This window comes from Bufo bufo, chromosome 1 (genome assembly GCF_905171765.1).
Source record: "Bufo bufo chromosome 1, aBufBuf1.1, whole genome shotgun sequence".
Taxonomy (NCBI): Eukaryota; Metazoa; Chordata; class Amphibia; order Anura; family Bufonidae; genus Bufo; species Bufo bufo.
In genome coordinates, this window is record NC_053389.1 from 549,733,397 (window position 1) to 549,759,340 (window position 25,944).

Sequence of the window (25,944 nt, forward strand, 5' to 3'; positions counted from 1 at the left end):
AAAAAAACTAGTAAGATTTTTAATGCCTACCCACAAAGATGTAGTTTTCCAAAATTAATGACCTCCCTTCTCCAGCCCTGCATTGTTCCAGCATAGTAGATACTACTTGGGTGGTGCTCAGTTGTGCATAATGAACTGATGTGACTGGTACTGCTATAGCACAAAGGTAGAAGCAAGTGCCATGTGGCACCAAAATCTCTTGAAAATTCCAATCTCACTGGGTCTTCAGAATTACTATCAGTTGTGCAGCCTACATTGATCTGCATTGAATGAAAAATGTTTCAACTTTAATCAATAACTTTAATTCATGAGGTAAATGAAATAGTTCAAAAAAAGTATTAACCCATTATAGACACTCCCTAGCTTGATACTTAAAAGGGTTTTCCATGCTCCTGATTTTAATGAGTAATCCAATTCACTTCAGTGGGAGCTGAAGTGCAGAAACCCAGCACAGCCACTACACTTTGAACAGATCTGTGGTTCCCTCTCTATTCACAGTGCTAGTTCCACACCGGAGGTGGCAGAGAACAGCTGATCTGTGGGGGTGAGGGGTGTATCAGGAGCCTGGAAATCTTCTTTAAGGCAACAGCATTTTTCATCTGTGCATTTCAAAAGACGTACCTTTTTTGTTTTTCAATCAGCATAGCCATATGAGGGCTTGTTTTTTGCAGGACAAGTTTTATTTTTAATGGAATAATTTTGGAGTCTGTCTAATGTATAACTTTTTTTGGTGGGAGTGACAGCAGTGACTGGCTTTTTTGGATCTTGTTTTTATGGCATTCACTGTGCTATATTATCATATTATCTTGAAAAAAAAATATTCTGTGCCACTGCATTGAAAGACACACAACATTTTATTTTTCTATCTAAGGGGCTGTGCAGGTACATCTTAATAAATTAGAATATCATTGAAAAGTTAATTTATTCCAGTAATTCAATTCAAAAAGTGAAACTCATATTATACAGATTCATTACATACAGATTGATCTATTTCAAGCATTTTTTAAATGTTGATGATTTTGGCTTATAGCTAATAAAACCCCAAAAGTCATTATCTCAGAATATTAGAATATTGTGAAAAAGTTCAACATTGTAGACTTAAGGTGTCACACTCTAATCAGCTAATCTTAATCAACACAAAACACTTGAAAAGGTTTCCTAAGCCTTTAATTGGTCCCTTAGACCAGTAGGCTACACAATCATGGGGAAGACTGCTGATTTGACAGTTGAAAAGAAGACAGACAGTCATTGATCCCCTATACGAGGAGGGTAAGCCATAAAAGGTTATTGCTAAAAAGCTGGCTGTGTACAGAAAGCTGCATCCAAGTATATTAATGGAAAGGTGAGTGGAAAAAAAGTGTGTTAGAAAAAGGTGCACAAACAATAGGGATAACCATGGTCTTGAAAGGGTTGTCAAGAAAAAGCCATTCAGGAATTTGGGGGAGATTCACAAGGAGTGGACTGGAGATGGAGCCACCACACAAAGACTTATCCAGGATATGAGCTACCATACAACTGTCACATTCCTTCTGTCAAGCCATTCATGACGCAGAGACAACGTCAGAAGTGTCTGGGTTAAGGAGAAAAAGTACTGGACTATTGCTCAGTCATCCAATTTTTCATTTGGAAATCAAGGTCCCAGAGTCTGGAGGAAGAGTGGAGAGACACATTGAGGTCCAGTGTGAAGTTTCCACAGTCAGTGATAGTTTGGGGAGCCATGTCATCTGCTGTTGTTGATCCACTGTGTTATATCAAGTCCAAAGTCAGCACAGCTGTCTACCAAGAAATCTTAGAGCACCTCATCCTTCCCTGACTCTGCTGACAAGCTACAGTTTATATGGAGATGCTTATTTCATTTTCTAGCAGGACTTGGCACCTGCCCACACTGGCAAAAGTACCAATACCTGGATTAATAACCACTGTTTCACTGTGCTTGATTGGCCAGCAAACGCTCCTGACCTAATCCTCATAATTAATCTATGGGGTATTGCCAAGAGGAAGATGAGAGACATCAGACCCAACTGTTGATGCAGTAATTAATACAAAAAGAACCCCATGGAAGTATTAAGTATATATACTGTACATACTTTTAGGTAGGCCAATATTTTTGTATTTAGAAATAATTTTTATTAGTCTTGCATAATAATCCAATATTTCTGAGATTCTAACTTTTGAGTTTTCATTAGCTGTAAGCCATAATCATCAATAAACACTTTGAATGGATCACACTGGAGAAGATTTATTAAAACTGGTGTAAAGGAGAACTGGCTTAGTTGCCCATAGCAATCAGGTTCCACTTTTAATTTTGCAGAGGTCCTTTGGGAAATGAAAGGTGTAATCTGATTGGTTGCTATGGGCAACTAAACCAGTTTTCCCTTACACCAGTTTTGATAAATCTTACCATGTGTGTGTTATGAATTCATATAATATATGAGTTTCACTTTTTTTTTTATTGAAATAGTGAAATAAATTAACTTTTTGATGATATTCTAATTCATTGTAAGCACCTGTATAAGTGTTAATTTTTTGTGGTACGAGTTGATAATTTTCATTGGTGCATTTTTGGATACATACAGTATAACCCTTTGATAGCTTTTTATGGCTTTGTTTGGATTGTAGCATGAACAAAAACATTTTCTACACTTGTATGGAATACAAAAAAATGTGATAATTTTACTGTATCAATCATTACGGACATACCAATATGAATTATGTACCGTATTTTTCGGCATATAAGACACACCTAGGTTTAAGAGGACAATAAGAAAAAAATATTTTTCATTACACCTCAGGTCAGACCACCAATCAGACCCCCAATGTTAATTAGACATCAGCTGACAGCCCCAATGAGACCCCCAATGTTAATAAGACCCCAATCAGACCTCAGCTCAGACCCCAATGTGAATGACCCCCCAACCAGACCTCAGATAAGAGCTCCATGCCTCTCATAAGCCACCATGCCTCTTATCAGCCCCCATTGTTGTAGAAATTCGCTTGCATCAGACGCACATCTCCAAGCTGCGCTAAAAGTGTGCCAAAGTACGCCAACCACAAAGAATTACCCCTGTGCTTAAAAGCACATGTATCAAGCTCTTTTGTGTAAAGAAAGGTAACCCTCTTCAAGAGTCAGACAAGGTGTTTCATCCTGAGTTTCTGTTGAGCACACCTCCTCCTCCTGCCCAGTCTCTTCCCTTTATTTTATAAAAAGGGGCAGGCCCATCACCTCACCACTTCCTTCAAGTAACAAACACAGGAAGTGATGATATACAGGAAGATGAGAAACCACCATCACTTAACATGTCTCAGGCCTTTTACTGGGCTAACCCCGCCCTCCATGGCACATGGCCTCTCAATAATATTACAGATAGGCAGGTACAATCCACCTCATGCCTTGACCAATAGAAATACATTTCAGAACTGGAAGGGACATATTTAGACACCTCCTGAGAGTGCCGGTGGGTGGAGCTCAAACATGCTCACAATCCACCACCACTCCCAGGACACCTGCAAATGCTTTCAAATGAATCAGCCTTTCCTTAAACAGATATTGCTCTCTAATTGGACAACATCCATTTAATCCAGTACAAATCTCCTACTGACCCAAAGTGAACCTCTGTTAAACATGGTTCCGAAAGGGGGGATCAGTCCCCGAGGAAGGTCTTTTAAAACAGGGTCGACCAAGAAAGGTGATATAGCATTCACATGGACACCAGTCCCACCAACCAATGTTTTATCTTGGGGCCCCCATGGTTCAGTGAGACCGGCATAAGCGTGCTATACCCCACCATTGCTGATGAGGATCCACCGGTAGCTTTCACTAAGAACATTGCCAGCAGCCATTAGATCCCCCTCAAACCAATGGTGGCGGCTTTTACATGGGGGAGTAGGAACCCGAGTGCTGATCTATAGAATTTCCCTGGTACTGTCCTGACCCGATCACGCTCTCTTATAACCGTAATCCGGTCAGACTTTACACAGGGAGGTATATACAAAATAAACCTACATAACATTCCTAAGCTAAAGAGAAAGTCCACTTATAGTCATCCTATGCTAATAAAAATTTCCACGACACCATGCGCCTCATCAGCCGCCATATGCCTCTCATCAGCCCCCATGCGCCTCTCATGAGCCCCCATATGCCTCTCATCAGCCCCTATGCCTCATATCAAATAAAATAAAATAAACACCTACCTCTCTTACACCGGACACCACCACTCCTCACCGCCAACTATCTTCTTCCTCCTGCCGTTGGCTGTGCTGTGACCTGATGCGCACAATGTGAGGTCACAGAGCACCCTCACCCTGTGCGCAGTCACAGCGCTGCAAACAGCCGAGGACCAGGAAGCGGTGAGTACAGAGCCTTCACTACTTCCTGGTCCTACAGTACTAATGAGCGCTTTCATAATGGAAGCGCTCATTAGTATTCACCTCATAAGACGCAGGGAAAAATGCATCTTATGGGGGGGAAAATACAGTATGTATAGATTTGTTTTATTTTTTTAGATTGTGTTTCAAAGCTAAAATAGGTGCTTTATTTACTTTATTTTTTTCCAAACACCACAAGGGGACTTGAACATATCCTCCGACGATGGCTCATATAATACACAGCAATACTACTGTATTACTGTGTATTATATCAGTTACAGTAAAACTGACATAATCTATATTCAGCAGGGCCTAATAGGTTTTCATACATGGCAGGCCAAGGGCCATTGTTAGTCCCCTCACTGCCATGGCAAACCCCCACACCCCACAATCACATCATAGAGAGCATGAGCCCCCTCCCTCTCTCTGACCACTTATATGCCAGTATAGCCAGTTGCATCTAAGCTATTATACTGTCAGGATCCGAGTTAACTCCAATCCCTGCATTGTGAGCAAAGTGCCAGATGTAAAATACAGCTGGCACCTGGCATGACCCAGCTATAATAATACGTCATTGAAGTCTAAGGGGCACGTTTATTAAGATCAGCGTTTTAGACGCCGGTCTTAATAAGCACTATAGCTGGTGGTGGATCACTGAGGCGCCAGCCTCTAAATAACTTCGGTGTACCCAGCGTCGATTCTTAATGTAAAACAGCTTCCTTGCTGTCTTACATTTAGACCATTTTTTACACCTACACCAGGGGTAGAAAATTATGAATGAGCTGGGCCTACTGGCCCGTCCTCTTCCCCGCCCAAAGCACTCCCACTTTTTTAGACCTCTTTATGTAGTATACAGGGGTCCTTTTCCCCAGTTCTATTGGAGAAGCAGGTTGAGTATGCTCCCTGATACACCATTTATTCTTTATGGAACTGGTGGAGATATGCTCCATTTAGATGGGGCAATGAGTTCCTCTTCTCGGGATCAGTGGGGGCCCTGAGCACTCAGACCCCAGTAAGGTATTCCCTATACAGTGGATAGGGAATAACTTGAATTAACCGAAATATCACTTTAAGATTCAAAATTATATTGGTTACAGATAAAGTGATTTATAACTACTGTCACTTAAGTAACAGTAGTTTACATGGAATCCTTAACCCCTTTCCGACATCTGCCAGCAGGTGCCTGCACCTGCAGCTAATGTCCACGAACAGTGGTAATGCTGATCACAGACATTTTAATCCCTCAGATGCCATGGTCATTTGACCACAGCGCCTGAGAGGGCTAAAACCCAGAAATGCGTGTTTCCAGGTCAGGTGTGCTTTCCCCCAGCGGAGGTCGGGAAAGCTCCCTGTCTAATAACGAGCTGGAGCCTGTACTAGGCTTACAGGCTCATTATTAGTATAACCCAGTTCAGGCCAGCAGGTGGCAGCACTGAACTGGGATATAGCAGAATAATGGAGCAAATTCTGTACAAATTCTGATGATTGTAAGTAGTGGTCCACTTGAGGACTTAACAAAAAGTTTAAAAAATATCAATATTTTTTTAAATATGAAAAAAAAAAGTATATATATAAAATTCAAATCACCTCCCCTTTCCCAGAGGCCAAGTTCACACTTCAGTTATTTGGTCAGTTATTATAATTAGTTATTTGGATTCAAAACTAGGAGTAAGTCAAAAACACAGTTATCCCATATGGTGAATGGTGTATCAGAAAAAGATAAATAAAAGTGGCCGATTCAACATTTAAAAAAAACTTTATCTCCCCCCAAAATAAGTGATCAAAAAGAAATACACCCCCACACCAATATTATCATAAACTACAGATCTTCCCGCAAGAAATGAGCTCTCAAACATCTCTGTAGACATAACTAAAAAAAAGCTTTGGGGGTGAGAACATGTCAATGAAAAGAAAAAAAAACGTTTTATTAATTTTAGATATTTTTTTGCAGTATTAAAATGCAAGAAAAAGTATACATATGTGTTATTGCCAGATTTGTACTGACCTGGAGAATGAAGAGCACAAAAAAAAAAACCTGTAAGACTGTAGCATAATTGCGTATTTTTTTTCCAATTCCACTTCTTTTTTTTTTTTCCCCCACTACATTCTATGCAATATTAAATGGTGGTATTAAAAGTTACAACTTGTCCTGCAAAAAACAAGCTCCCATACTTATGGCTATGGTAAGGCAGGGAGCAAAAAATGAAAACGCAAAAACAGAAAATCGCTTCATCTAGAAAGGGTTAATATTGTAACAAATAATACATTTGTAGTTCATTTACATTACTTTAGTGACTAGAAATCAATTTTAAAGTTAGAAATCAATTTTAAAGTTTTAAAGTTCATAGTCTTACCTCAAACTGTATAATGGTATTCTCATCAACATCCAGATCTCTTGTAGTGATGGAATGCTCCCCTACTTCATTTGAGACAAACACCATAGCCGAATCTTCCTCCCTGCCCAAGAATAATAAACATTTAGAGTTACACTGCTTGCAGTCACTAAGGATAAAAGTTTAAAGATAACTTGGATTATCTGGCAATTAAACCATCTTAAAAATGCAGAAAACATCTAACATGCTTAAAAATGTTCTGTTGGTCAAAGCCTTGGTTTAGTAACTGAAGCTGCACAAATAAAAATATTCCCTCCAAATAACAGCAGCATAAAAAAAGAGAAACAAACTTGCACATGAGGTCTCAGTGGTAAATCAACCACTGTTGTTGGAAAACTTTGTGTCCCTGGCCCTTTTCCAGTATAAAATCTGTCATCATTTGTAAGTAGCGATGGTATCAAAAATAATCAATAATGCAGACTTACGGTGCTCCCTTTGAAGAATATGGACAGTAGAGACCAATATTGCCTCCAGGGTAGAAAAACCAGTTATCTTCTTTTGGACCAAAATCAAATGTATCCATTAGGATAGATGGGTTGTTTATGTTATTTCCATCAATGACAAAGTCTTCTATGATCCAAATTTCATCCTTCTTTCCTGAGACATGGAAATGTGCAGGAGAATGAATGGCATGGAAGAAGACAATCAAATAATATCAGCCTTTTGTGGAGTCTGGTAAAGGGGTTGTCCGGGTTCAAAGCTGAACCCGGACATACCTTTATTTTCACCCAGGCAGCCCCCCTGAGGCTACCATTGGAGCATTTCATGCTCCGATGCGCTCCCTTGCCCTGCGTTAGATCGTGCAGGGCACGGTCTTTTTTGTTTATCACAACACACTGCCGGGCGGAAGCTTCCGCCTGGCAGTGTGTTCGGTGATGTCACCGGCTCTGGTGGGCGGGCTTTAGCGCTGCCTAGCCGTTTTACTGGCTAGGGCACCGCTAAAGCCCGTCCATCAGTGCCGATGACGTCACCAGGCTTCCTGGCAGCCCCATGGAGAGCCCCGTTACGTCACTGGAACTTCTGAAAATGCCTTTGCCCTGTGAGATTTAGCGCAGGGCAAGGGAGAGCATCAGAGCATGAACTGCTCCGATGCCCAAGTGAAAATGGGGGTATGTCCGGGTTCAGCTCTAAACCCGGACAACCCCTTTAATCTCCTTAAATTCTGAACTACATAATCAGAAAATAAGGTTGGGGTTGCAAAGTAATAAATAAAACTCATCATTAGAATCCTCTTTTTACTTACTGGGCACCACTCAACACAAACTCTTGAAAATGGCAAAACCTTGTTTGCACGTCACACAAACTGATTATTAACAGGATTTTGTGTGCTGGGCCCTGAAAAGTTCCATGTGATGTTACAGCCAATCACGATCTCTAGTGGAGTTCCACTACAGCCAGTGATTGCCTGTAGTGGTCATTGGTCTGTGTACAGAGGGACCAGAAAATAGAGAGACCAGCAAGGAACTTGGAAAGGACTGGAAGGACAGTGCCAGGGATAGGTAAGGTGAGCAATTGTCATTATTCTTTTATGTTACATCATATTGAACAATTTTACAAATTTTACAAATTTTAAGTGGCCAGACAACCAGTGACTTACGGTATGTGCTTACCTTGAAAAGTTGTGCAGAGGCACAACTCTTAATACACATGTACCAATAGTTGTGGTGTCCAATAGAAGTACATCAAGTAGACAGAAGTATATTTCCAGTCTGTGCTTCACCAGAAGAATATTATGTAGGCACCTTCAGCTTAGGCTACTTTCACACTGGCGTTTTCGTTTCCGTTTGTGATATCCGTTCAGGACTCTCACAAGCGGTCCAAAAAGGATCAGTTTTGCCCTAATGCATTCTGAATGGATAAGGATCCGTCTGAATGCATCAGTTTGCCTCTATTCCGCTCTGGAGGCGAACACCAAAATGCTGCTTGTAGCATTTTGGTGTCTGCCTGACGATGCAGAGGCAAATGGATCCTGACACACAATGTAAGTCATTGGGGACGGATTTGTTTTCACTGACACAATGCAAAACGGATCCGACCCCCCATTGACTTTCAATGGTGGTCAAGACGGATCCGTTTTGGCAATGTTAAAGATAATACAAACGGATCCTTTCTGAACGGATGCATGCAGTTGTATTATCGGTGCGGATCCGTCTGTGCAGATCCATGACGGATCCGCACCAAATGTGAGTGTGAAAGTAGCCTAAAAGGGAATCTGTCACCAGTGACCTCCCTATCCAACTGTCTGCATAGATGCATAGCTGTGGTTCACCTGATTAAAACAGTTTTTATTTTGTTTATCTAAGGCTCCGTTCCCGAGTCATACTTTTTCTTAATATGCAAATTAGGCCTTTGGTGCAATGAGCATGTCACTTCTGTTCTCATTGCACCAAAGCTCTGCTTTTTTCTGGTGCCAGTCCCTCCCTGGAAGTGCTGGCCGGAGAGAGGACCTTGGGTGCAATGACAGCAATGGTGATTCCATAGTTGCACCAAAGGCCTATATTGCATATTAAGAAACATTATCATAACTCCGGAACAGAACCTCAGTTGGATAAGGAGATTTCAAAGACTTTTTAGGAAATAAATATATGTCCCTATGTTTAATAATGAATCCTTTTACCTTACATTATGAAAGTATAATTTGTTTTTGTCTACTTGGGATCAACACAGCATGGAAATCATATGCTAAAGTTTTTTCACAGCTATTATTTATTTAATTTTCCATAGAATATTTACTGTACAACACAACAAAACAAAGGAAGGCGAAATATAATACCATTGTGGTATGGTTGCCAGAGTCTAAATCTGGTTGCATTAGTTTGTGCGCCAGGTGACAGAGGAACATTGACAAACAGAACATCAGTAGTTTGTGTGAAGTAAAATTCATCCATGAGATGCCAGGTGATGCCCCCTGTAACAGAGAACTGGAGAAGAATAGAGTGGGATCTCTCTGGAGCACCTAAAACAAGAGAAACACAAGTCTGAACAAGTCCTACTATATTCTATTTCTTTTCATATAGTAGTAGTCTGAAAGCATCCTCCAGTGTAGTAGCAGTTCATTTAGACATATTAGCAATAAAAAGCTAAAATAGTGATGCTTCAACAAGGAAGCTAAATGGAGAATTCACACAATGAAGGTGTTGCCCCATGACAAACACATCCCATATTCATAGAAGAGGGAATAATAAGTGTCTGAATGGCACAGGACTGAATGCTGGGGCTCCAGCCAATCATTAGAATGGGGCCCCATGTATCCCTGTTTGAATGGACAGGCAGTCATGCATGCAAGCTACCACTTCTTGATTTCTATGGGACTGCCAGAGATAGGTGAGCGCTGTACTTGGCTATCTAAGGCAGTCCCATATGTTCGAATGGAGTGGCAGCACACACTGTAATTGAGTGGAGCAGCAAGGTGTTCTTGTGATCAGTCGGGACCCCAGTGGTCGGATCCCTGCCAATCAGGCGCTTATCCTGTATTTAATTTATTATGGTTAGCTAATAAAAGTATTATTCCTATAATACTTTTGTATTTTTTTAACACAAAAGTATTTATCATTACATTGTTATAGATTGGAATCCATCTTCTTTAGACAGACCTACAAACATATGGAATGAGATCCCTAAAGACCATGATGACATGTTCACTCATAGTCAGGGCATTCACTGTAGACTGGTCTTCAGCAAAGGTTTTATCACATACATTGTGATTCTGACCAAAACTGACATCCAGGTCTTTAGGGATCACACTGCAGTTACTTGAAGATCCGAGGGCATGCTCCAGGCTGAATGTCATTGTGGCCTAACATAAAAATAGTTCCTTCTGATGTTTAAAATAAGGCAACATATCTATTTTTTCAGAAATATCTATGCATTGAAAAAAGTAAATGCTAAATTATATGTAAAGAGGACCTTTCACTAGAATAAAAAATCTAAACTAAGCATACAGAAATGGAGAGCGGCACCCAGGGATCCCCCTGCACTTACTGTTATACCTGGGCGCCGCTCCGTTCTCCCTGTATAGGCTCCGGTATCTTCATATGTTCGGCTCCACCCAGTAGAGCCTGCCGGCGTCTCTTTCTCCCAGGCTGTAGCGCTGGCCAATCGCAGTGCTCAGCTCATAGCCTGAGAGAAAAAATAAACTCTCAGGCTATGAGCTGAGCGCCGCGATTGGCCAGCGCTACAGCCTGGGAGAAGGAGACGCCGGCAGTCTCCACCCAGTGGAGCCGAACATATGAAGATACCGGAGCCTATACAGGGAGAACGAAGCGGCGCCCAGGTATAACAGTAAGTGCAGGGGGATCCCTGGGTGCCGCTCTCCATGTCTGTATGCTTAGTTTACATTTTTTATTCTAGTGAAAGGTCCTCTTTAAATAGATTCATATTACTGATGTTGCATGTTAATAACAAGAGGTTACATTTCAGAAACGTACATTTCCATTATTATGTATCATCATCGGCATCAAAAACTGTAACAATCATGTCCAATTGTTGCTATCAAAAAGCACTCTATGCAGCATAATTTTAGCAGTTAAAAAGGTTTTAATTGTTGATAAAATTATATATCATGACCGTATTAACTTTTTTCATGCGGATTCGGAAAATTAAAGAACTCCCGGAATTTTTTTTATTTTGTAACCTGCTAGAAAGGTACATGATGTAATCTGCAGTGAATGTAATCTTCTTACCAGTGTCTGTATTTGTCAGCTATCCTCTCCCTTCTGCTTCTCTGCTATCATGTGACCTGCAATCAGACTTTCCAAATAACACAGCATCTTATGTGTGGACAGAAATGAATACAGAAGTAAGTGACTACCTGTCCTGCATCAGTTGGAGATCTGAGAGTTGGTCACATGACACAGCGAAAATACAGTCACTGATGAGAAGATTACCTTCACTACAGATTACATCATGGACCTAACAGGTCAGAGAATACATTTTTTGCAAGAGTTCTTCTTTAAGTAAAGACTATTTTGCTATGAGGTTGCATTTTGAGAAAAAAAAAGTTCAAATCGACTTCAAGGTGTTGTCCCTAAAATATAATTTATTGCCTGTGCATAGAATAGATGATAAATGTCTGATCACTGTAGGCCTCACTGCTGAGACCCGCACAGATCACTAGCCACTCTGTCATCATAATTAAGAGGAGTTTTTTATGACCTGGCAGCCAAGAATGTGACTTGCAGCTCCATTCCATGTCTGGTTCTGGAGGAAACCATTGAGTACAGCACTTGGCTGTTCCATTAGCCAAATAGACACTGAATGGATCAGCAGTGCATATAAATGACCATGGGTTCATTCAAACTTATCCACGTGGGCTCAGAACTCCCATTCTAGTGACCAGTCAAGGTCTCAGATTTGGGGCCGCCAGCAATCAGACAGCCATCCTGTGGATAGGTGATACATGTCCTTTGTGGGATGGCACATATAATGAATAGTCATATCAGAAGAGCATGAAGTCATGAGAAAGAAATGAGTTATAGTATCTATACCCTTCTAGTCCAGGCTTATATATAAACATATACAGTGTAGCTATCTCCTTGATCAACTTGGAAGTTGTTTGGGTAATTTTTTCCCCCTTTTGCTCTTTATTATCTGTAACAAAAATAGGGCCATTGGAAGCAGTAAAGGTATGTGTGTGCATGTGTGGGGGTAAGTAATTACCTTAGCAACACTCAGTTAAGAAAAGTAGGTAAACACAAAGTTTTTTAGTGCTTATCACAAAAACATTGAAAAACATTATATATGTTTTTCACTAGTGCAGTGACAATGCAAATAAGGAAACATTGTGACAATATTTAGACGGAACTGTTGACCAGATACTTTCAAATATTACAAATTCCAAGCTTGCTTTGAACAATTTTTTTTTAAACAATTTTTTTTGCAGTGTATACAAATAATGTCAGGTTCAGGTCTCTGAATTTGAATTCTTACCTTTAGTAATATATTTAAATGAGAACTGAATGTATAATGTATGGGTACAGTCCAGGTCCCTTGAGACAAGCATTCTGGATCCTTCCTGAAGATTAAAGAAATATGTATAGATAGCAGGGTAATAGTTACATCTACTATACTTATATTTCTTACAGTATATGTGGCAATGTTACTTTCCTTGCCACTAAACGCATGTTTACTAAAATATTAAACTGGTACACTTTTTAGTTATGGATCTAATTGAAGCCCACATTTTATTTCACAGTATGACTATGAAACATGCAGTAGACAGAGCTGGCAATACATGCATAATATTTTTAAATAGTAGCTTTTCATACAACTTAGCATCAATTAATATTACGGGTCAAACTGAGAAACTTTTCAATATATCATATCAAGGGAAAATGAATTGTTCTCCAGTTATCTTTTTTATCTGCTAAATTTATTAAAATAGCATTTGCTCTGAATTGTGTGATAGTCTTGAGAGACCAAAAGTGGATGCTAGCTCAATGAAGGGATCAGATAACCAGCTCCCACAGAAGTCTATTAAGAGTAGAGAATGGAGGAGGAATAAGTTGCAGAGGGATAGAGAGAGACACAGGAACACATGCAGAAGCTGGAGAAGCTAATAGTGCTATATCTCCCCCAAAGTGCTTTATTCACTACCACTTGGTACTTCCTTATAATGTCATCAATGATGCTTCTGAGTGAGAGTTAGGAAGCAGAATCTGCTGTCTCCATGTCTATTCTATTGGCAGACATGAATAGTTTCCTACCCCTACTAGCTTTGGGAAAACTTAAAATTAGAGATATAGCCTGTGGAGGGGAATCTGCTAAACATGCCAGATACAACTCATATAATAGCCAGAAATAGTAATATTATTCATGTACAGACACAACAGCTTAAGTTATCTGAAAGTGTAGGTACGATACAAGATTTATTTCTAACTTTACAGCATAATTATTTGGTCACATTTGGACACATTTGGAAAGTAAAATATAATTTAGTGGGAAAAATAGTAAATATAGACTATAGGTATTTAGATTTAAACAATGGACAACATTGACAAAAATACTAACCCCCTTAAAGACAAGTGCTGTTCCTGATTTAATGGTTTCTCCATTTAGATTTCCCTTTTCTGCTCCATACACTTCAGGCCACTGGTCTGGATGCAGATTACTGTTAAAATCATCTTTAAGAATTGAAGGTAAAGGAACAATTGGGACGCAATATGGGCCTCCAAAACCCCGGTCACACCTAAAAATGTTAAAAATTGTATTAGATTTTTTTTTACAAACCATCACTGGCATCAATTAAGAAGTAAATAACAAATTTGTATACTAATTCAGCAAAAAAAAAGAATATTGTCAAGGTTTCTGTCACCTGAAAAATGGGTATTAAGCTGGCTGACATTAGCGATGTGCTAATGTCAGCTGAACATAACTATATTAGTGCCATCTCACTGCCTGAAGCCTTTATTGAGAAAAACAAACTTTTATAATATGCCAACTAGCCTCTAGGATCAGGGGGGGAGTTGAACCTGCTTCTAGAGGCTCCGTTTGCCCACCTCTTTTCACGCCCTTCTTCTCTTGATTGACAGGGCCAGGCAGCGCTGCTCTCCTCCCGCTGGCCGTGTCTGCAGTGTAAATCTCGCACAGGCGCAGTGAGGAAGTCAGCAGCCACCGAGCGTCCTTCCCTCACTGTGCCTGCACCGAATACTGAACTGCTTTAGACAGTGAGCTGGCACTAATATAGTTATGTTCAGCTGACATTAACACATCGCTAATGTCAGCCAGCTTAATACCCATTTTTCAGGTGACGGAAACCCTTTAAGGAATAATAATGGGCAAAGATTTTGATACAGTATGTCATATTAAAAGGGTTGTCCAGGATTTTGATATTGATGGTTTGATCTCAGGATAGACCCTCAATAACAGATTCGCAAGGGTTTGACACTCCATACCTCCACAGACCAGCTACTACTTTGTAACTCTGGTACTAGAAGTCAGAGCTGCAACTGAGCTGTGTAGTTCTGGTGCCAACTTCCAGAACCAGAGCTAACGGTAACAGCTGATCTACAGGGTAGAACAAGTTCTACAAAGGTAATTTTTAATGACATCTACAACATCAATAACAAAACTGTTATCTACACTCGGACCATTTCAGAATCATTGCTTTATTAATCCTGTATCACTCCCAAGTTCCATTAAAAATGCCCATGTTGATATTTATGGGTTTAGCACCTTCAAAATGGAAGTATAAAACCATCCCCAGTGGAACTATTTTGATATTGCTTAAAACAGGAGTTTAGTCTTAATGAGAATTGACATGACATTAAGGTCTCATGCACATGACCGTGTTCATATTGCGGTCTGCAAAACATGAGACCTAAAATATATTTTATTTTAGGTTAATTAACTTGCCTTATCTGCTGTGGGACAACCATTTGCGCACAAATTTAGCCTTTTCCACCATGTACATCAGCAAAAGTGGAGTGAAAATGCATATGGTTTGCTGCTTTGATACATTTATATTATGTGACTTGTGAATATGTGAAAAGTTGGAAATGACAAACATGTCACATTTCTACAGATAGACCATGGATTAGGGAAAGTGATGTACAGTACTTGAAAGTTAATGGCAGTGATGTATGTTACAACAAATTTAAGAATGTGCATGCAGTGATAAATTTGCTGCCACAAATGTCAACGAATTAGCTGATCTTTAATTTAGACACTGGTTAAAATGATCCCACTATTTATAAATGTGGGCTAATGGCCCACATTTACTAACCAGTTTCGACTATTTATTTTTGTCACAAACTGTTCAAAAAAAGTCACAAATGTCGAGATGTGACAAATTTACCCTATAATGTGTAACTTTTCCAAATTTAAAAAGTGGTGAGAAGATTTAGTTGCCTCCAATCAGATGTAGCTTTATACAAATTTATTAAGTAGAAAGCTTTGAAATTGTGCAAATTTTGGTACAAATCTATGTCTGCTCACGGGCTACAAACGATCACTTTCAACTGTGAATGCTGACAAAGGAATGCAAAGACGTCTGTCAATAAGGAACAACTGAAAAACAGATGAATTTTTAGATGACATTCAACAAATTCAGTCTGAACTTGTGTTACAGTTTGACCAATTGGTCAAGGGGTTACAAAATGTGCTTTGTGCAATCATTTTGCTTTAGATTATAACTATTTTCCGACCAGCCCTAACATTATTTTGTGATTGTTTGCAAAGTATTATGTGTGATAAAATCAGTGCTTTTCTCAGTGAAAGGGGCAGACAATTCCATCCACCCAATCAATTTGTGGTGTCCCTGCTCAAATTTATATTTGAACACAATGTGTTCATGTTTGATCGTCGCCTCTTCCACCAGCTCAGGGGTGTGGCCATGGGTAGTCCCTGTGCCCCTACATATGCCAACCTGTACCTGGGCTGGTGGGAGAGGGGGATCGTTTTTGGTGAAGACATGGCGAAGTGGTCGGCCCTGATTGAATTCTGGGCCAGGTATATCGATGCTATACTTATCTTCTGGAGAGGGTCTAAGTGGGAATTTGTCAGTTTCGTAGGGGCCTTGAATAACAATAATCTAGGCCTTTTTTCACCTCTGAAATACACAAAACCATCATTACATTTCTAGACCTACGTATCATCAAAGAGTCGGATGGTCGCATGGTGACTGAATTGTTTCGGAAGCCCACCGCTACGAACAACCTATTAAGGTGGGATAGCTGGCACCCACAACCACTAAAACGCGACATTCCAAAAGGCCAGTTCTTACGGGTCCGATGAAACTGTTCTGCCATTTCTAATTTCTAAAGAGCTGCCAGTGACCTCACCAATAGATTCCAACGGTGGGGTTACCCGCGACCTAAAGTCTGCTTATGAACATGCTTTAGGCAGCAATAGGGAATCACTTTTGTATCCTAGACCTAGGGAGGAGACGGATGGCACAATCCGCATCGTAGGCACATTTGATGCGATTCACCCGAAGGTGGGACAGATACTGGACAGTATTGGGGCGTTTTGCAGGCAGACCCAGATATTGGTCATCTGGTGGGGTCTGCACCGTCAATCACATACAAACGGGGTTGCAAGCTGCGTGACCGCTTGGTACACAGCCTATATGAGTCATCTACCTCTAGTACCTGACTTGCCCATGGCCTGACCGGCACTTATAGGTGTGGTAATTGTGTGGCATGTGAATTTATTGGCACTGGCAACTCTTTCACGGGTATGTCTGATTCCAAAACGTACCACATACGGTCCTTCATCAATTACAGAACTGCAGGGTTGATATATCTGATCTCCTGCATCTGCGGGGTCAAATATGTGGGCAAGACTATCCGTGAATTTAGACGCAAGATTGGTGAGCACCTTGGGAATGTTCATAATAACAGAGACTAGTAATAACTAGACGGTGACGCTAGGGTGTTGCGCTTGAAAAATATCCGGCCCTCTCCGGGGGGGAGCGCGATATTTACAAATTTCTTCTCCAGAAAGAAGCACAATGGAGGGGTTGAATGAACAGATCTGTTTTGCGTGCTTCATCTAGGAACTGCTCCTGGTGTGCATTATTGGTATCTGTCACATTTACAAGCAGCTCCCCTTTTTTTTTTTGCTGCCCCTGGCCACCTTATGTGTTCTTTTCTTCATCCAAATTTTAGGTGGGTTAACCCGTGCCTTTTTATGGCTAGGCCTTCATTCTTTGACTACTGTTGGTTCAGTCCTCTCCCCCTCCCATCCTCTTTTTGTCCTTGCTGTCTCTATCACCCCTGCGACTTTATTTACGCCGCTTTGGTTTTCCCTATTTACTTAGGTCCTCTCACCTTATCGGGAGCGCTCACCCTGCTGGGTACAGACTGGGGGCGGAGCTTATGGAGGCCTGTCCCGCTCCCACTCCCCGGCTGGCTGCAGCTGCACTTCCCGCCCCGCCGCGGGCCTTTTTGCTTATCAGCTGGCTGTGTTGCGCGCGCGATCACGGCTTTACTAGCCCAGGACGTCACACAACACCAGTGTGGTCACACCACTTAGCCTACCTTGCTTTAATCTGTCTACCAGATGGCTCCTGATGAAACTTATGTTGAAACGCGTCGAGCCTGCATACTAAATCTGCATATTAAGCATATATTCTCCAGTGCCTCGTTCATGCGCCACTGTGCGCTATTACACCAGAAGCTGGGAGGGAGAACTTCTCTGTGTTTGCTTGCCATATAAGTCCCGGGGAGCAAGCAACATTTTGAATTTGGGACTATAGGTTTTCAAGGATTTGTGCATGTTGGCAGAGGTGATGGCATGTATAAACTATGGGTGTATGTCACTATTAACATTCTACCTACATCCTGGCATCCCCTACTCTCCTAGGCACGAGTCTTACTTTATACCACACTATCTATGCACTGGGCATATATCACTTAGGTTGTGACGGCTAGTGTTCCCTGTATTTTTGTAGGTGTATTGTGATTATTGTGCGCCTCTGCGAATGTGGTTTGAGTGGAAGAGTGGCACATAACTTTCCACTTCGCCCCTGGTGTACTAATTTCAGGCTATTGGCATATAGTAGCCTGAATAATCCAATATCACCTTTGGTTTCTCTGACTATACACCTACCTCACACCAGGGGGTTAAACATCTGGTGTTCAGAGGACCTTTTCATTAGACCTTGGCCTGTTTTTTGGTGTTACCCGTATTTTAACCAGAATTATGAATAAAGCATTAAAATGTATTGCCTCAGTGTAGGCAAAATTCGTTTCACCAAAAAGTCGCGCAAGACATCAGTGAATTAATTCAGTAATCACATCTGCATCTTTAAAAACAATATAAAATAGCAATCCGAAGTCGGTAACAGCCAGTACCAAACCCAACTTTGAATTGCTATTTTAAAATGTTTTTACAGATGCAGATCGGTATACCGAATTAATTCACCAAAATCTCACGCGACTTCGGGTGAAACAAATTTTGCCTATATGGAAGTAATAAATTTTAATCCTATACGCGGAGACAGCATTAAAAACAAAGTTTTGGAACGAATCTACTTCGGATCTGCGAATCGAAGCTCGATTCGCTCAACGCTACTAATAATTGTATACATATCAACACAAAACTATAAGGAAACTGTAAAAACTATAACACTTCTATTTGCCATTGCTGGAATAATAGATATTTTGTGTCAGTTACGTATGTGGTCCAGAACATAAATGAGAAGATCATCTGTGTTAAATGGATCAGTTATTCCAGATATAGTTATTTCAATTAATGTTAATATTATTCCCCTTTAATCTATTATTCAAAAAAGAACAGTTGGAAACTTACTAACTACCTCAACTATTACATCTATATTCAGAACTTACACACAGTGGCCTGATTCACATATCCCGTGACCTGAACACATCCAAGGACATCCGGAAGATAGAATAACATTATCAAGGGCCCAGACATCTGCATCAGGCCCATAGTTATTCTGTATCCATCTGAAGCGAGTCCTAGGAGAGCTGCCATAAAAATCAAAGCACATTTGCACAATTATATCACAATTTGCAATCAATACTTCATGAGTGCAGGGTCAATAATTTATTTATTTGCAAAGCACATTTAGTATGCAGGGTGCTGACTCAGTTTCATCCAAAGTGGTGAAATGTTATAAGAGCGACATCTATTTAAAGTCATCTTAAATCACACATCCTGTAATTCTTGCTTGCATAATGTTAAGGGATTGCATGGCTGCTTCTGAAACGGATTTATCTGTAAATCTGTCATATGTACAGTTTTGATTTAGAAACACATAATCATCTCTTACAGTAAATACTTCTACATTACAGAACATTTATGACAAAAGCAAACAAATGCCACTGTGTTTAGAATGAAACAAATAAAACTCTTTAAATAATCAAAATAAATGTAACTTTTTTTCCTCCATGTTAAATAGCTTTTCCACATAATAGAGGACACCTGTCTCGTCAGTAGGGTCCAACCACTAGGGTGTCAGCTTGGGATGGGGCTCCCGCAGTCCCATGGAATTGAATGGACCAATAGTGGACATGCTGCTCCATTTAAATTTGGGAATGATGGACCCCTTTTTCACATGATCAGCTGGGGTCCCAGTGGTGAGACCCTGCCAATCAGACACTTGTAGGAAAATCCCTTTAATATTATCATATGCAATTTCATGCATGTTTTAACATAACGGCACCCCATTGGCGAAGCATAGTAATGAAACTTGTATAGTATAGTGACTACCATTTATAAAGATTTATCAACAATCAACAATATTCGTCAATATAATAGTCGTCACCACAGTCTAAATGGAACAAAAAATGAATCTAGAAAATATATTTTGCTCCAAATACATTTATTAAACACTAGCTGAAGGACCCGGCTTCGCTCGGGTATATTTAATCTATTCCATTTAATGTTTGTGTGTGTTGTTAAAATATATTAACACTATCCACTAGAGATTGGAAGTTCGGATCTTTCACATGAATCGGTTCATTTGAATCAGTTCATTCAAATGAACCGATTCATGATTCGAATCTTCGGTTCACTCGCTGACTGCTGAGCTGAGACACAAGTGAACAGAAGAGCTTAGGTGGTGCGCATGCGCGGATGCTTCGATTCACTTGCTGACTCGCTGAGTCGGCTTTTGGCACTTGGTCTGAGCTCTGACTGAGTGAGGAAGTGAAGGGAAGCAGACAGGACTCAGAACAGGAGCCCTGGTGTGCATTGTTGTGCAATGCATTGTCACCCACAGTGACAGTCTGACAGTACAACCAAGTGAAGTGAATGCACAGGGAAAACTGTATGTGCTAAGTTGATAACAGTAACACTGGCTGATAATAAAATAGTCCACAGTCCGCACAGACATCACAGAGGAAAATAACTAGTGTGAACCCACCCTTAGTTATATAGCTACTGAATGAGACAGAAGAAGGGATGCCTTTAACATGTATATCTCCTTGAGAAGCCAATTTGATCCTAAAGGGTTAATTCAACCCGTAATCTAAACTCTGTGTTGTGTCACTTCTCTTATCTCTCTGCTGAATGTCAGTCTGTCCCTTAACCTTATCACTGCTGCAACAAAAGCATTAGCCTCAGTGTAAACTGTTCTGGTGACTCACGGTTCTTTTAACTCAAAGAATCGAATGAGTCTCTAACTAAGTCGGATCTTTAGATTCTTTTAACTCGTAGACTAGTGCCTGCCTCAGCTCTGATTGGTTGCAGGCCGGGGTGGGCGGGGAGGGGAGGGGCTGGCTTCCACTCTAGGATCAGATTACGCTCCTCCCTGCTGCCAGCGTCTCTCTGCTCTGCTATCTGACTGAGCTGTTTCACACGGATCAGCTCAGTCAGAGGAATCGACTCCTCCGGTTCAGTGAACTGAATACATTCAAAAGAACGATTCGTTCATGAACCGGACATCACTACTATTCACTATAACAGTGACATCTACAGCACCCTGTCCCCTTAACAGTGACCTCCACAGCCCCCCACCACTTAACACTGACCCCCCCCCCCAGTGCCCCATCCCTCCAAAATTGGACTTCCACAGAAGCCCACCCCCTAAATTTTGACCTTTACAGCAGCCTTCCCCTTTAACAGTGAGTTTCACAGCACACTACCCCCTTGACAGTGACCTCCCTTAACAGTGGCCTTTACAGCAATCTGCCCCTTAACACTGACCTCCATAGCGGACCATCCCCTTAACTGTGACCTCCACAGCAGCCTGGCCATAGGGTGGCCAGAGGTCCAGTTTTAGGCTGGACAGTCCGTCTTTCAGACTCATAGAAACATAGAAACATAGAATTTGTCGGCAGATAAGAACCATTTGGCCCATCTAGTCTGCCCAATATACTGAATACTATGGATAGCCCCTGGCCCTATCTTATATGAAGGATGGCCTTATGCCTATCCCATGCATGCTTAAACTCCTCTACTGTATTTGCAGCTACCACTTCTGCAGGAAGGCTATTCCATGCATCCACTACTCTCTCAGTAAAGTAATACTTCCTGGTATTACTTTTAAACCTTTGCCCCTCTAATTTAAAACTATGTCCTCTTGTAGCAGTTTTTCTTCTTTTAAATATTCTTTCCTCTTTTACCTTGTTGATTCCCTTTATGTATTTAAAAGTTTCTATCATATCCCCTCTGTCTCGTCTTTCTTCCAAGCTATACATGTTAAGGTCCTTTAATCTTTCCTGGTAAGTTTTATCCTGCAATCCATGTACCAGTTTAGTAGCTCTTCTCTGAACTCTCTCCAAAGTATAAATATGCTTCTGGAGATATGGTCTCCAGTAATGAGCACAATACTCCAAATGAGGTCTCACTAGTGCTCTGTAGAGCGGCATGAGCACCTCCCTCTTTCTACTGGTAATGCCTCTCCCTATACACCCAAGCATTCTGCTAGCATTTCCTGCTGCTCTATGACATTGTCTGCCTACCTTTAAGTCTTCTGAAATAATGACCCCTAAATCCCTTTCCTCAGATACTGAGGTTAGGACTGTATCACTGATTTTATATTCTGCTCTTGGGTTTTTACGCCCCAGGTGCATTATCTTGTCATCCTTTGATGACGTCACTACGTTCATCACATGGTCCGTCACATGAGCCATCAACATAGTGATGGATCATGTGACGGACCATGTGATGAGCGTAGTGACGTCATCAAAGGTCCTATTCCTCACAGAACAAGACAGAAGAGATGCCGGCTGTGCGAACAAGTGGATTAAGGTGAGTTACATTTTTTTAAATTTTATTTTAACCTCTCCAGCCCTATTGTACTATGCATTCTGTATTCAGAATGCTATTATTTTCCCTTATAACCATGTTATAAGGGAAAATAATACAATCTACACTACAACTAACCCAAACCTGAACTTCTGTGAAGAAGTTCGGGTCTGAGTACCACAGTCAGTTTTTTATCATGTGCGTGCAAAACACATTGCACCCACGCGATAAAAACTGAACATCGGAACGCAATCGCAGTCAAAACTGACTGCAATTGCGTTCCTACTCGCGCCGGTTTGCCGCAATGCACCGGGACGCATCTGGACCTAATCTGGACACGCTCGTCTGCAAGGTGCCTAAAGCAATTTTCTGTTGCCTTCAATAGTGCCACTTTTAAGTAGTCCCATTTCTCCTGGACTCCATTGAAACTGTTCCAATCTGATAGGGACTCGTATACCACTAATCTAATTTTAGAAAAGTCAGTTTTTCTAAAATCTAAAACTTTAGTTTTTGTGTGGTGTGACTGTACTTATAGTAAACCACACTGACTGGTGATCACTAGATCCCAAGCTTTCCCCTACAGTAATATCAGATACCAAATTCCCATTTGTGAATACTAAATCTAAAATGCTCTCCTATTGGGTTGGCTCCTCAACTACTTGCTGTAGAGATAATCCCAGTAGGGAATTTAGAATATCTGTACTCCAGGCAGAACTAGCTATTTTGGTTTTCCAGTTTACATCAGGAAGATTGAAGTCTTCCCCCTTCAATGTCATTTTAGCTATTTCCTCAACTAGTAGATCATCTGATTCTTTGACTTGGCTAGGTGGTCTATATATCACACCTACACGAGTTACCTTATGATTATCAAGCTGCAAGGTAACCCAAACTGACTCTAAATTGGTCTCGTTAACTTGTATCAAATTCGATTTCATGCTATCTTACACATACAGGGCCACTCCTCCCCCCTTCTTGCCTTCTCTGTCTTTCCTGTATAGCGATAACCCTGGTATTGTTATATTCCAGTCATTACTCCCATTGAACCACGTCTCAGTAACAGCCACTAAATCTATATTCTCAGATGCCATTATAGCCTTCAAGTTCATTGATCTTATTCCCTAAACTGCGAGCATTTGTAGACAAGAATCTGAGCTTGTCATTTCTTAACCTTTGTGCTACTGGCATCTTCTGGCATTGTTCCGGGAGGCAGTCGGACTGCTGGATTATCACTCTTTCCCCCCCTTTCCTAGTTTAAAGGGTTTCTATCACTTCGTATGACATAATTAGCTGTCAGACACTAGCGATCCGCTAGTGTCTGCTCTGGCCAACCATCCTAATATAACAGCTTTTGGGGCAGCCGTTTTGCTAAAAAAAGAACTTTTATAAATATGCTAATGAGCCTCTAGGTGCTATGTGGGCGTCATTAGCACCTAGAGGCTCCGTCTACCTTCATAAACAGCCACCGCCCAGCGCGTCCCTCCAGCCCGCCCATCTCCTGCTGAATGCGATCCTCCGTGTGACGCAGCGGACGAATTCTCGCGCATGCGCGTGCGTGGCTGTATTCGGCGCATGCGCAGTGAATGTCTGACCGCTTCCCTGCTCAGACATCTCCACTGCGCCTGTTCCTTGGAGCACTATGACGTCATCGGCGCAGGCGCAGTGGAGATGTCTGAGCAGGGAAGCGGTCAGACATTCACTGCGCATGCGCCGAATACAGCCGCGCACGGCGCACGCGCGAGAATTCGTCCGCTGCGTCACACGGAGGATCGCATTCAGCAGGAGATGGGCGGGCTGGAGGGACGTGCTGGGCGGTGGCTGTTTATGAAGGTAGACGGAGCCTCTAGGTGCTAATGACGCCCACATAGCACCTAGAGGCTCATTAGCATATTTATAAAAGTTCTTTTTTTAGCAAAACGGCAGCCCCAAAAGCTGTTATATTAGGATGGTTGGCCAGAGCAGACACTAGCGGATCGCTAGTGTCTGACAGCTAATTATGTCATACGAAGTGATAGAAACCCTTTAAATGCTCCTTAGCAAATACTTGGAACTGTTCACTGAGGACATTCGTTCCCTTGAGAGAAAGATGCAAACCATCTTTCTTGTACAGTTCTTTTCCATTCCAACGAGAGCTAACATGAGACATAAAGCCAAACCCTTGGTTCAGACACCATTCACCAAGCCATACATTAAATTCCTTAATGCGCATCTTCCTGTCATGCTGAAAGTTATGCACAGGCAAAACTGCAGAGAATGAAACAGTCGATGCAACCTCCCGTATATCATTACCAAGTGTGTGAAAAGCTTCCTTCACCTTTGAAACGTCATTGCAAGCCAGATCATTTGTCCCAAGATGGATGCTTTGCTTGCCTAACAATATTAAGGATACGTTGTCTGTCCCTGCTAGCGGTAGCACCAGGGAGACATCTCACACCACCATTTTCCTCAAACTTCACACCTCTTATGATGGAATCGCCCACCAACAGCTGCTTACTATCAGTCCTCACCTTTTGTCTTTGGCTGCAGTTTTGCATACTTTAGGCATGGGAGATGATTGTTTCTCACCCACTGTGCTTGAGCCATCCTCCATGTTGCTCTTGCACTCTGAAAGTGCTGTAAATGAATTATGGAGAGCCACAGACTGTGGGACATGTCTTCTATCCACAACTCTCAGTCTACCAGAACCTGCAGTAACCCATCTTCCATTTCTAGGGGGCCTCTGTGGCAGTGGCATTGCAACATTCTCAGCCTGAGTTTGTTTAACGGTTAATTTACAAATCTCAGATTTCAAAAATGCTATTTCCTGCTGCATTATGGAGAGCTGTCTACAGATCAGACAGCATCCAAACCTCTGAAGAGTGGAACCTGAAATAAAAGCACAACAATTCCTGCACAGAACCAGGTCTGGCGCAGGGCCTGGACGGACACAAGGATGTCCTTTTGAACAGCTCACTCTCAGACAGCAGCACTGTGCTGTCTGAGCGTTAGCTGCAGGGAGAAAGTCACTGTCCGTCCCACCTCTGCAGCTGATAGAAGTTGATTTTTAACTTCATTTTTTCAATCCCTGTTGGCTGAGGAGTGGGAGGGGGCGTGGCCTAACCAGATTGGGCGTGGCTTAGTGGGACCTAGAAGCAGATTTTTAGCTTCATTTTTAATCTCTGTCAGCTGAGGAGTGGGAGGGGGCGTGGACTAACCGGATCGGGGCGTATCTTTTTGAACAGCTCACTCTAAGACAGCAGCACTGTGCTGTTTGAGTGTGAGCTGCAGGGAGGAAGTCACCCTCTCCCCCCCCTGCAGCTGACAGAAGTTGATTTTTACCTTCATTTTTTCAATCCCCGCCAGCTGAGAAGTGTGAGGGGGCGTGGTCTAACTGGATAAGGGGCGTGGTTTATCTGGACCTGGGGTGGGGTTTAAAGTTAGTCTTTTGAGGGTGGACACATTGTGGCAGGGGGCGTGTCTGGGCTCCTTCCTGCAAGAGTGACACCCCTCTGGGCACCTTACTGGCTCATTTGCATACTAAATAAACTGGATT

At 41.6% G+C, this 25,944-nt stretch overlaps 1 protein-coding gene across 2 annotated transcripts in view; it reads right to left on the reverse strand.

The window, feature by feature from the left end:
• RELN (reelin) overlaps positions 1-25,944 on the reverse strand; it is an 841,105-nt gene that overhangs the window by 121,241 nt on the left and 693,920 nt on the right. For both annotated transcript variants that reach the window (XM_040412563.1, XM_040412554.1), the window contains exons 35-41: positions 19,049-19,189; positions 13,767-13,944; positions 12,687-12,771; positions 9,532-9,714; positions 7,184-7,355; positions 6,720-6,822; positions 31-260 (exon numbers count right to left, since the gene is read on the reverse strand). In XM_040412563.1, coding sequence (XP_040268497.1) covers positions 31-260; positions 6,720-6,822; positions 7,184-7,355; positions 9,532-9,714; positions 12,687-12,771; positions 13,767-13,944; positions 19,049-19,189 — 1,092 coding nt within the window. The remainder of the gene's footprint in view (positions 1-30; positions 261-6,719; positions 6,823-7,183; positions 7,356-9,531; positions 9,715-12,686; positions 12,772-13,766; positions 13,945-19,048; positions 19,190-25,944) is intronic.